Raw genomic sequence first — 13049 nt, 5'->3', positions numbered from 1 at the left:
ACAAGCTGTATTCCCAGCAGGTGATAATCAAAGTACCCCTCCTACAACAAGGAAAGGGGTATTATTCCACACTATGTTGTGGTACTGAAGCCAGAAGGCTCGGTGAGACCTATTCTAAATCTGAAATATTTGAACACTTACAAAGGTTCAAATCAAGATGGAGTCACTCATAGCAGTGATAGCGAACCAGGAAGAAGGGGACTATAGGGTGTCCCGGGACATCAGGGATACTTACCTCCATGTCCCAATTTGCCCTTCTCACCAAGGGTACCTCAGGTTCGTGGTACAGAACTGTCACTATCAGTTTCAGACGCTGCCGTTTGGATTGTCCACGGCACCCCGGGTCTTTACCAAGGTAATGGCCGAAATGATGATTCTTCTTCAAAGAAAATGGACGACCTCCTGATAAGAGCAAGGTCCAGAGAACAGTTGGAGGTCGGAGTAGCACTATCTCAAGTAGTTCTACGACAGCACGGGTGGATTCTAAATATTCCAAAACCGCAGTTGTTTCCGACGACACATCGGCTGTTCCTAGGGATGATTCTGGACACAGTCCAGAAAAGGGTGTTTCTCCCGGAGAAGAAAGCCAGGGAGTTATCCGAGCTAGTCAGGAACCTCCTAAAACCAGGAAAAGTGTCAGTGCATCATTGCACAAGGGTCCTGGGAAAAATGGTGGCTTCTTACGAAGCGATTCCATTCGGCAGTTTTCACGCAAGAACTTTTCAGTGGGATCTGCTGGAAAAATGGTCCGGATCGCATCTTCAGATGCATCAGCGGGTAACCCTGTCTCCAAGGACAAGGGTGTTTCTTCTGCGGTGGCTGCAAAGTACTCATCTACTAATGGGCCGCAGATTCGGCATTCAGGAAGGGTCCTGGTGACCAGGGATGCCAGCCTGAGAGGCTGGGGAGCAGTCACACAGGGAAAAAATTTCCAGGGAGTGTGATCAAGTCTGGAGAATTCTCTCCACATAAATATACTGGAGCTAAGGGCAAGTTACAATGCTCTAAGCTTAGCAAGACCTCTGCTTCAAGGTCAGCCGGTATTGATCCAGTGGGACAACATCACGGCAGTCGCCCACGTAAACAGACAGGGCGGCACAAGAAGCAGAAGGGCAATAGCAGAAACTGCAAGGATTCTTCGCTGGGCGGAAAATCAGGTGATAGCACTGTCAGCAGTGTTCATTCCGACGGCCGGGAGAGTGGGGATTTCATCGGGAAGTCTTCCACATGATTGTGAACCATTGGGAAAGACCAAAGGTGGACATGATGGCGTCCCGCCTGAACAAAAAACTGGACAGGTATTGCGCCAGGTCAAGAGACCCTCAGGCAATAGCTGTGGACGCTCTGGTAACACCGTGGGTGTACCAGTCAGTGTATGTGTTCCCTCCTCTGCTTCTCATACCCAAGGTACTGAGAATTATAAGACGTAGAGGAGTAAGAACTATACTCGTGGCTCCGGATTGGCCAAGAAGGACTTGGTACCTGGAACTTCAAGAGATGCTCACAGAGGACTCATGGCCTCTGCCGCTAAGAAGGGACTTGCTTCAGCAAGTACCATGTCTGTTCCAAGACTTACCGCGGCTGCGTTTGACGGCATGGCGGTTGAACGCCGGATCCTAAGGGAAAAAGGCATTCCGGAAGAGGTCATTCCTACCCTGGTCAAAGCCAGGAAGGAGGTGACCGCACAACATTATCACCACATGTGGCGAAAATATGTTGCGTGGTGTGAGGCCAGGAAGGCCCCACGAAGAAATTTCAACTCGGTCGATTCCTGCATTTCCTGCAAACAGGAGTGTCTATGGGCCTCAAATTGGGGTCCATTAAGGTTCAAATTTCGGCCCTGTCGATTTTCTTCCAGAAAGAATAGGCTTCAGTTCCTGAAGTCCAGAAGTTTGTCAAGGGAGTACTGCATATACAACCCCCTTTTGTGCCTCCAGTGGCACTGTGGGATCTCAACGTAGTTCTGGGATTCCTCAAATCACATTGGTTTAAACCGCTCAAATCTGTGGATTTGAAATATCTCACATGGAAAGTGACCATGCTGTTGGCCCTGGCCTCGGCCAGGCGAGTGTCAGAATTGGCGGCTTTGTCTCACAAAAGCCCATATCTGATTGTCCATTCGGACAGGGCAGAGCTGCGGACTCGTCCCCAGTTTCTCCCTAAGGTGGTGTCAGTGTTTCACCTGAACCAGCTTATTGTGGTACCTGCGGCTACTAGGGACTTGGAGGACTCCAAGTTGCTAGATGTTGTCAGGGCCCTGAAAATATAGGTTTCCAGGACGGCTGGAGTCAGGAAAACTGACTTGCTGTTATCCTGTATGCACCCAATAAACTGGGTGCTCTTGCTTCTAAGCAGACGATTGCTAGTTGGATGTGTAGTACAATTCAGCTTGCACATGCTGTGGCAGGCCTGCCACAGCCAAAATATGTAAATGCCCATTCCACAAGGAAGGTGGGCTCATCTTGGGCGGCTGCCCGAGGGGTCTCGGCTTTACAACTTTGCAGAGCAGCTACTTGGTCAGGGGCACACCCTGACTGAGGAGGACCTGGAGTTCTCTCATTCGGTGCTGCAGAGTCATCCGCACTCTCCCGCCCGTTTGGGAGCTTTGGTATAATCCCCATGGTCCTGACGGAGTCCCCAGCATCCACTTAGGACGTCAGAGAAAATAAGAATTTACTTACCGATAATTCTATTTCTCGTAGTCCGTAGTGGATGCTGGGCGCCCATCCCAAGTGCGGATTGTCTGCAATACTTGTACATAGTTATTGTTACAAAAATCGGGTTATTATTGTTGTGAGCCATCTTTTCAGAGGCTCCGCTGTTATCATGCTGTTAACTGGGTTCAGATCACAGGTTGTACAGTGTGATTGGTGTGGCTGGTATGAGTCTTACCCGGGATTCAAAATCCTTCCTTATTGTGTACGCTCGTCCGGGCACAGTATCCTAACTGAGGCTTGGAGGAGGGTCATAGGGGGAGGAGCCAGTGCACACCACCTGATCCTAAAGCTTTTACTTTTGTGCCCTGTCTCCTGCGGAGCCGCTAATCCCCATGGTCCTGACGGAGTCCCCAGCATCCACTACGGACTACGAGAAATAGAATTATCGGTAAGTAAATTCTTATTTTCTGCTAGCCTTAGCTTCAGCAAGGCGTGTTTCAGAATTGGGTGCTTTGTCATGTAAGCCACCATATCTGGTGTTTCATGATGATAGAGCGGAACTTCGAACGAATCCCGCTTTCCTACCAAAGGTAGTATCATCTTTTCACATCAATCAACCAATCGTAGTTCCTGTATTATCAGAAGGTACAGGAATTTCAGCTACTTTGGATGTGGTACGCGCACTACGCGTTTATGTAGGCCGAACGTCTACAATACGTAAAACGGATACATTGTTTGTTCTCTATGATGCGGTCAAGATGGGTTGGCCAGCGTCCAAGAAGACCTTATCCAGATGGATTAAGCTGACCATACGTCAGGCTTATCTTCATGCCAGGCTACAGCCGCCGGTATCAGTTTCAGCTCATTCCACACGTTCTGTGGGAACTTCATGGGCAGCAGGTCGTGGGGCCTCTACGACGCAGCTTTGCCGGGTGGCTACATGGTCATCAGTGCACACGTTTGTGCACTTTTACAAGTTTGATACGTTTGCGGCATCAGCATCTAGCTTTGGCCGTCTAGTGTTACAGGTGCCAAACAGCTCTCCCGCCCAAGGGGGAAACTTTGGTACGTCCCAAGAGTACTCCAGTGACCCCTAGTGGATGAAGAAGAAAATAGGATTTTGGTACTTACCAGATAAATCCTTTTCTTTGAGTGCACAGGGGACACTGGATGCCCACCCAGAGCAGTTTTACCAGTCTTGTGGTAAGTTCAGTGGATCTTATGGTAACACATTCTCACCGACTTGTTCAAATGTTCAGTTATATAGATTGTCAACTGTTTAGTTGTCCGTTACGTTATGTGTCAACTTCATTGTTGTCCGTTATGTTATAATGTTATATGTAATTCTCCATTGTTAATCTTCTCTATCGCTCCTGTTGGGCTCAGTAAAAAACACTGAGGTACTATGGGAGTATGGAGGGGAGGAGAGTTACTAATTTAAATATTCAGTGCCTGTCCTGCTAACGCCCGTCCATATCCCAAGAGTACTCCAGTGCCCCCTGTGGATTCAAAGAAAAGGATTTATCTGGTAAGTACCAAAATCCTATTTTTGAGCCTAGCTTGATATGTACAAGCTCTTGATGGGTGCAATTTAAGCAACGTGTGCTTGTTTTCGGATACCAGCATGCGCTGCCAGACAGAAATAGTACTCTTAATAATGACATTATAGGCTCAGATGTAAATTTATCTTTTTGTATGATTTCGAAATTGTAATGCTTTGTTACGAATATGTGTTGCTTTTTGTTTATTTTTCAGTTCGTCCTTTGAGCAGAGAGATAACTTTAAGCCAAGCTTATCAGAACATGTGTGCTGGCATGTACAAGGTAAATGTAGAGATTCAACATTTTTAATTGCAGCCGCTTTTTTAATTTGCCTTTTTTCATAGTAGTGAGACTTACACTAGTCTCCGATTAACATATTTCCTTTTGAGAGATTAGTCAGTAATCAAACTGGAAAAAACAGTTTGTTTAATAAGGATTCTATTGGTAATATTCAATTGTTTCTCACTCCCGTCTAAAGTGGCATGAGAACGGGGGAGATATTCAATTCTGCTTTTTTATTGCGCTTGAGCGTTCAAACAGGTCACTTTTTGCTCATTCAGCTCACCGCCTCCAGTGGGTTCAGCTGAAATGCAGGCTCTGGAGGCCAATCGCGCCCGAACAGGGCAACAATTGAATAGCTCCGTTGGGTGCCATCTACTGGCTGCCGGCGAGAAAACCATTGAGTTTCGCCCTATTGGTCTTTCAGTTTTGTGGTAGTTGTACGTTTAAATGTTTGAATTCTGTTTCTTCTAGACAATGATCGCATTTGACATGGATGGAAAAGTGAGGAAGCCCAAATTTGAGCTGGACAGTGAACAAGTTCGTTATGAGCACAGGTTTGCACCATTCAACAGTGTTATCACCCCGCCACCAGTGCACTATTTGCAATTTAAGGTATTATTGTAACTTACTTTTGACTAAAATGGTTCCACAAAGTGCAGACTGCTGTGATCACATGAAGGACATAGCTGCTTAGAAACCTATACACTTCAGGATATCGGGATATATTATTGGCAAAACCAATTAGAAATATCATGGTGCATGAATTACAATAGAATTTACAGGAGTATAAAATGACATGCTTTATCTGTATATTTATTCTCCATAAAGATTAATGATTTGCAATGCTGGAAGCAGATTTAACCAAGACACTCTGCCGACTGCCATTTCTACTGAAGGAGCTATGGGGTTGATGCAGCAAGCAGTTAAAAAAGTGGAGATGTTGCCCATAGCAACCAGACATCTTTGACGTAGCATTTATAAATTTGTTTTATAAAATGATAGGCAGAATCTGATTGGTTTACTATGTGCAACTACTCCATTCTTTTCACTGCTTCATACATAAACTCCTATGTTTTATTAGCAGGGTCGGAGAAATGTCAGTGTCCCTGCAGCTGACACACCCAAACAAAATACAGCTGGCACTTACTATTTTGGATCCATTATTTTCAATGTCTATGTTTGAATAACTTACCTGGCTCCTTGAAAGATCCTTTGGACACCTAGCATTGAGTCACTGTCTCCTGAATTGTACAAGCTTCATACGTTGCAGTTTGTCCTTATGCTTGGACCAGTGGCTTGTTGTCTGTAAACATTTGTATACTATGAATCTTCATTAACGTTTGATATAAAAACTAATTCCTTCTCTCTGTTGTATGTGTAAAGGAAATGTCTGATCTAAATAAGTACAGTCCTCCACCCCAATCTTCAGACCTGTACATGGCTGCAAGCAAACATTTCCAACAAGCAAGAATGATTTTGGAAAATATCCCAAATCAAGACCAAGAAGTGAGAATTTCCTTTCCTTTTAACGTTTCTGTTCATTTTATTCAGGTATATCCATCACCGTGTGTTTTGATATTTGGATAGCTAATTGTAATTTTGTATTGGATGTGTTTTAATAATGGTGATTTAGATGTAAAAGGGGAAACTACTAACCCTCACTATGTATTCTAACATTACATGAGAACAAGCTATTTGATATAGTACAGGTCTGTCCTCATACACTCTTTCCGCAGTCTTACCACGCTTGTGTCAAGCATCTTTTCTCTTACGTCCTGGGGATACTGGGAATACATTTAGTACCATGGGGTATAGACGGGTCCACTAGGAGCCTTGGGCACTTTAAGAATTTGATAGTGTGCGCTGGCTCCTCCCTCTGCCCCTCCTACCAGACTCAGTCTAGAAAATGTGCCCGGAGGGGCAGGTCACGTCGCTGGAAGCTTCTGAAGAGTTTTCTGCATTTATTTTATCTATTTGTTATTTTCAGGCAGGACTGGTTGGCACCAGCCTGCCTGCTTCGTGGGACTTGGGGGGGAGGGGAGGGGGGAGAGGGGGGGTGCAGCCAAACCTTTTGAGGGTTAATAGTCCCGTTCCCTGCTGACAGGACACTGCGCTCCTGAGGGAACTATTCGCAATCCCCACCATGGCGAGCGTACATTCCCGCAGCACACCACCACTCCTAACAGAGCCAGAAGATAGAAGAGTGGTGAGTACTAAGCCGGCGTCCCGGTTAGCTGGTCGCCGACCATTATTGCGACATGAGGGTACAGAGACTTCTACATGGGGCGGCTGGGTCTGCAGATTCAGTACACGGTGCAGACGCACGGCTTCTGAGGGAGCGAACTGCATCTCAGTACACTATATGTGTACACAGTACCCAGACTGGCATTACAGACTTAAAAGGGGGCTGACTCCATTTTAGGCACAAAATGACCTCAGCCAGTATAAAAGAAGTGCGGGAAGACCGCGCGCCATTGAAGGGGCGGGGCTTCACTATGAGCGGATCCAGCAGCTCACCAGCGCCATTTTTCCTCTGCAGTGGACACAGACACTGACTGACAGGGATGCGCAGCTCCTCCGGAGAGACTCTAGATTACCTCAGCAGTATCAGGGGGTCATAGCAGGGGGGGATCGCTTACTAGTGTTATAAATCCCCAATCAGGGTACTTAGTCTGTGACCCGGCTAAGCTTGGCATTTGCAGTAAGGGCGCTGTGTGCTGGCTCTATCTCTGTGTCTCCCTGGAAGGGCTCTTTGTGGGTTAATTGTGCATTTAAGATGTTCCTGTGTGGGTGTGCTGTCACTTTCACAGTATGTCAGACAAAGAGTGTGTTTTATGTAAGGCACAGTGTTCCTCTTCTCCACGGGGTTCACTGCAGTGTACTCAGTGCAGTGTACCTTCCCAGGCTAGCGGGGCAGAGTCAGCTTGGCTGGACTCCATTAGGGGAATGATTTCCAATATTTCTACTAAATTGTCCCACGATGAGAAAGAAACGCAATAGTTAAGACAATGGATGACTGAGTTTATGAAAAGATACTCTGTACCCAAACCAGCGTCTCAGTCCCCTGCCATTTGTCCGCAAAAACGTCCTTTGGCAGTCTGATTCTGATGATGAGGGGTCAGACATGGAGGAGGGGAAGGTGGACTCAGAGGTGGGGGAGGCTACTCTGTCACAGGGAATAGAGGCTCTCATAGAAGCTATCCGAGAAGTTCTGCATATCCCTGATAAGGTGACAGAGGAGACTGAGGAATCTTATTTTCTCTTACGTCCTAGAGGATGCTGGGGACTCCGTAAGGACCATGGGGGTATAGACGGGCTCCGCAGGAGATAGGGCACCTAAAAAGAACTTTGACTATGGGTGTGCACTGGCTCCTCCCTCTATGCCCCTCCTCCAGACCTCAGTTAGATCTTGTGCCCAGAGGAGAAAGGGTACAATGCAGAGAGCTCTCCAGAGTTTTCTGTTTTAAAGAATTTTGTTAGGTTTTTTATTTTCAGGGAGTCCTGTTGGCAACAGGCTCCCTGCATCGTGGGACTGAGGAGAAACAGAGCTGGCTTGTCAAGTTGGGCACTGTTTCTAAGGCTACTGGACACCATTAGCTTCAGAGGGAATCGGAACACAGGTCTCACCTGGGGTTCGTCCCGGAGCCGCGCCGCCGCCGTCCTCCTCACAGATGCCAAAGATAGAAGCCAGGTGAGTATGATAAGGCAAGAAGACATCAGGCGGCAGAATACATCAGATCTTCATGAGGTAAGTGCTCCCAGTACATACACACAAGCAGGCACTGAAGGGTGTAGGGCGCAGGGGGGGGCGCCCTGGGCAGCAATATTCCTCATTTTGTGGCAATATAAGCAGGATTAGGCTGTGGCACAGTAAATCCACAAATCCCCCACCATTTTTTATATAAGTTTACTGGGACCGAAGCCCGCCGTCGGGTGGGCGGGGCTTGATCCTCAGCACTAACCAGTGCCATTTTCTCCACAGAAACTGCATGAGGAAAAGCTTGCTCACTGATCTCTCCCCTGCTGAACCTTCACAGGCTGGAAAAAAGAGGAGGGGGGCACTTTGGACGCAGTGAGTGGGAATTAAGGCTATATATATATAAAAAGCGCTATCTGGTATATATATTCCAGTGGTTTTAAGCGCTGGTGTGTGCTGGCATACTCTCTCTCTGTCTCTACTAAGGGCCTGGTTGGGGTTTTGTCCCCTTATAGGTTAATCCCTGTGTGTGTTTGGGGTATCTGTACGTGTGTGTCGACATGTCTGAGGCGGAAGGCTTCTCCAAGGAGGAGGTGGAGCAAATGAGTGGTGTGTCCCCTTCGGTTGTGCCGACTCCGGATTGGATGGACATGTGGCATATGTTGAATGCAAGTGTGGCATCTTTACATAAAAGGCTTGATAAGGCTGAATTAGGGGGGACATCAGGGGGTCAATCCTCGGATTGGACCAACTCACAGGGCCCGTCGGGGTCTCAAAAGCGTCCCTTAACACAAGACACTACTACCGACACGGATTCTGACTCCAGTGTCGACTACGACAAAGTAAAATTGCACCCGAGGGTGAATAAAACCATTCAGTGTATAATTGTGGCAATAAGGGATGTTTACATATTGAGGATGAACCCTTGGTCCCTGACACAAGGGTACACATGTTTAAGGAAAAGAAACAGATTATTAATTTTCCCACATCTCATGAATTAAATGATTTCTTTGGAAAAGCTTGGGAGACTCCGGAAATGAGACCGCAGATCCCCAAAAGAATGTATATGGCATACCCCTTCCCTAAGCAGGACAGGGAGATTTGGGAATCATCCCCCACTGTGGACAAGGCCCTGACGCGCTTGTCCAAGAAAGTGGCGCTACCGTCTCCTGACACAGCGGCCCTTAAGGACCCTGCAGATCGCAGGCAAGAAACTACCTTAAAGCGTATTTATTCTCATACGGGTGCTGTGCTAAGACCGACAATTGCGTCGGCATGGGTGTGTAGCGCAATTGCAGCTTGGACAGATGAGCTGACAGATCACTTTGATAATATGGATAAGGATACTATATTCTTAACTCTAGCCCATATAAAAGACGCAGTATTATTTATGAGGGATGCTCAAAGGGACATTGGATTGCTGGCTTCTAGGGCCAATGCCATGTCTATCTCAGCGAGAAGATCCTTATGGACTCTCCAATGGACGGGTGATGCGGATTCCAAAAAACATATGGAAGTACTATCCTATAAGGGTGATGTATTGTTTGGGGATGGGCTGACGGACCTGGTTTCCACAGCTACAGCAGGTAAATCAAATTTTTTACCATATATTCCCCAACAGCAAAAGAAAGTAACACCCTATCAGATGCAGTCCTTTCGGTCGCACAAGTCCAAAAGAGGTTGGGGATCCTCTTTCCTCGTCAGAGGTAAGGGCAAAGGCAAAAGAGCACCTGCTTCGGCAGGTGCCCAGGAACAAAAGTCCTCCCTGGCTGCTCCAAAACCCACAGCATGACGCTGGGGTTCCCCTGAGGGAGTCCGAACCGGTGGGGGCATGTCTTCGACTTTTCAGTCAGGCCTGGGTCAGATCAGACCTGAATCCCTGGGTGTTGGAAATAGTTTCCCAGGGGTACAAACTGGAATTCGACGAGGTGCCCCCGCGCCAATTTTTCAAATCGGCCCTACCAGCTTCCACATCGGAAAGGGATGTAGTGTTTGCTGCAATTCAAAAGCTGTGTATACAGCTAGTGATAATCAAGGTTCCCCTGCACCAGCAGGGAAGAGGTTACTACTCAACCCTATTAGTGGTCCCGAAACCGGACGGTTCGGTCAGACCTATTTTGAATCTGAAATCCCTAAACCTGTACATAAAAAGATTCAAATTCAAAATGGAATCACTCAGAGCGATAATAGCCAACATGGAGGAGGGGGAGTTTATGGTGTCTCTGGACATAAAGGATGCGTACCTTCATGTCCCCATATATGCCCCCCATCAGGAATACCTGAGATTCGCTGTACAGGATTGTCATTACCAATTTCAGACGTTGCCGTTTGGACTTTCCACGGCCCCGAGGATTTTCACCAAGATAATGGCGGAAATGATGATGGTCCTGCGCAAGCATGGAGTCACAATTATCCCATACTTGGATGATCTCCTGATAAAAGCGAGATCAAGGGAGAAATTGCTGAGCAGTGTGGCACTCTCTCTGAGAGTGCTCCAGCAACATGGTTGAATTCTAAATCTACCGAAGTCACAGTTGATTCCGACAACTCGACTACCGTTCCTAGGTATGATACTGGATACGGAACAAATTAAGGTCTTCCTCCCAATAGAGAAAGCCCAGGACATCCAGAACATGGTCAGAGACCTGCTAAAACCAAAAAGGGTGTCAGTTCACCAATGCACTCGAGTTCTTGGAAAAATGGTGGCGGCCTACGAGGCCATTCCTTTCGGAAGGTTCCATGCAAGGTCTTTTCAATGGGACCTTCTGGACAAGTGGTCCGGGTCCCATCTGCACTTACATCGGTAAATAACTCTGTCCCCGGGGGCCAGAGTGTCTCTCCTGTGGTGGTTGCAAAGTGCTCACCTGCTGGAGGGTCGCCGGTTCGGAATTCAGGACTGGATCCTGGTTACCACGGACGCAAGCCTCCGAGGATGGGGAGCGGTCACACAGGGGAAAAAAATTTCAGGGACTTTGGTCAGACCAGGAGTCCTGTCTACACATCATTGTGTTGGAACTCAGGGCCATTTACAACGGCCCTCGACAAGCGGAGAGTCTTCTTCGAAACCTACCGGATCTGATTCAATCAGACAATGTCACAGCAGTGGCTCATGTGAACCGCCAAGGCGGGACAAGAAGCAGAGTCGCGATGGCGGAAGCCACCAGGATTCTTCCCTGGGCGGAAAATCATGTAAGCGCTCTGTCGGCTGTCTTCATTCTGGGAGTGGACAACTGGGAAGCAGACATCCTCAGCAGACACGATCTCCATCCAGGAGAGTGGGGACTTCATCAAGAAGTCTTTGCAGACATAACACGTCTTTGGGGAACTCCTCAAATAGACATGATGGCGTCACGCCTCAACAAAAAGCTTCGGAGGTATTGTGCCAGGTCTCGGGACCCTCAGGCAGTGGCAGTAGACGCTCTGATAACACCGTGGGTGTTCAAATCGGTCTACGTGTTTCCTCCTCTTCCTCTCATCACAAAAGTGTTGAGGATCATAAGGCAAAGAAGAGTACAGACGATACTCGTTGTCCCAGACTGGCCTCGAAGGGCCTGGTACTCAGATCTACAAGAGATGCTCACAGGAGATCCCTGGCCTCTTCCTCTGAGGGAAGACCTGTTGCAACAGGGGCCCTGTGTATTTCAGGACTTACCGCGGTTACGTTTGACGGCATGGCGGTTGAACGCCGAATCCTAGCGAAAAAGGGGATTCCGGAAGAGGTCATCCCTACTTTAATAAAGGCTAGGAAGGAGGTGACGGTTTAGCATTATCACCGTATCTGGCGAAAGTATGTGGCTTGGTGTGAGACCAAGAATGCACCTACGGAAGAATTTCATCTGGGTCGTTTTCTCCATTTCCTACAGACAGGAGTGGATATGGGCCTGAAATTAGGCTCTGTTAAGGTTCAGATTTCGTCCCTCTCGATTTTCTTTCAGAAGGAATTGGCTTCTCTTCCAGAAGTCCAGACGTTTGTAAAGGGAGTGCTACACATCCAGCCTCCTTTTATGCCTCCAGTGGCACCGTGGGACCTCAACGTGGTGTTGCAGTTCCTAAAATCACACTGGTTTGAACCACTTAACAAGGTTGAGTTGAAATTTCTTACTTGGAAGGTGGTCATGTTGTTGGCCTTGGCATCAGCAAGGCGAGTATCAGAATTGGCGGCTTTGTCACACAAAAGCCCCTACTTGATTTTTCATGTGGATCGAGCTGAATTGAGGACACGTCCGCAATTTTTGCCTAAGGTGGTTTCTTCATTCCATGTGAATCAACCTATTGTGGTGCCTGTGGCTACAAGTGACCTGAAGGATTCCAGATCCCTGGACGTAGTCAGGGCCTTAAAGATTTATGTAGCCAGGACAGCTAGAATTAGGAAAACAGAGGCTCTGTTTGTCCTGTATGCGGCCAATAAGATTGGCGCACCTGCTTCAAAGCAGACTATTGCTCGCTGGATCTGTAATACGATTCAGCAGGCTCACTCTACGGCTGGATTGCCGGTACCAAATTCGGTTAAGGCCCATTCCACTAGGAAGGTGGGCTCTTCTTGGGCGGCTGCCCGAGGCGTCTCGGCATTACAACTTTGCCGAGCGGCGACTTGGTCGGGGTCAAACACTTTTGCTAAATTCTACAAGTTTGATACCCTGGCTGATGAGGACCTAGCGTTTGCTCAGTCGGTGCTGCAGAGTCATACGCACTCTCCCGCCCGATTGGATGCTTTGGTATAAACCCCATGGTCCTTACGGAGTCCCCAGCATCCTCTAGGACGTAAGAGAAAATAAGATTTTAAACCTACCGGTAAATCTATTTCTCCTAGTCCGTAGAGGATGCTGGGCGCCCGTCCCAGTGCGGAAACTCTGCAAGACTTGTATATAGTTG

General features: G+C 47.7%; 1 protein-coding gene across 5 annotated transcripts in view; it reads left to right on the top strand.

Moving 5' to 3' along the window:
• Positions 1-13049, top strand: part of NAA35 (N-alpha-acetyltransferase 35, NatC auxiliary subunit) — a 193834-nt gene that overhangs the window by 116153 nt on the left and 64632 nt on the right. For 3 of the 5 annotated variants that reach the window (XM_063913776.1, XM_063913775.1, XM_063913778.1), the window contains 3 exons: positions 4413-4480; positions 4952-5092; positions 5864-6031. In XM_063913776.1, the coding sequence (XP_063769846.1) occupies positions 4413-4480; positions 4952-5092; positions 5864-6031 (377 nt within the window). The remainder of the gene's footprint in view (positions 1-4412; positions 4481-4951; positions 5093-5863; positions 6032-13049) is intronic. The other 2 variants (XM_063913777.1, XM_063913779.1) reach the window with 1 other exon arrangement.

Source organism: Pseudophryne corroboree, chromosome 1 (genome assembly GCF_028390025.1).
Source record: "Pseudophryne corroboree isolate aPseCor3 chromosome 1, aPseCor3.hap2, whole genome shotgun sequence".
Classification (NCBI taxonomy): domain Eukaryota; kingdom Metazoa; phylum Chordata; class Amphibia; order Anura; family Myobatrachidae; genus Pseudophryne; species Pseudophryne corroboree.
Note: the sequence above shows the minus strand (reverse complement) of the source record. Positions and strands in the feature narration are given on the sequence as shown.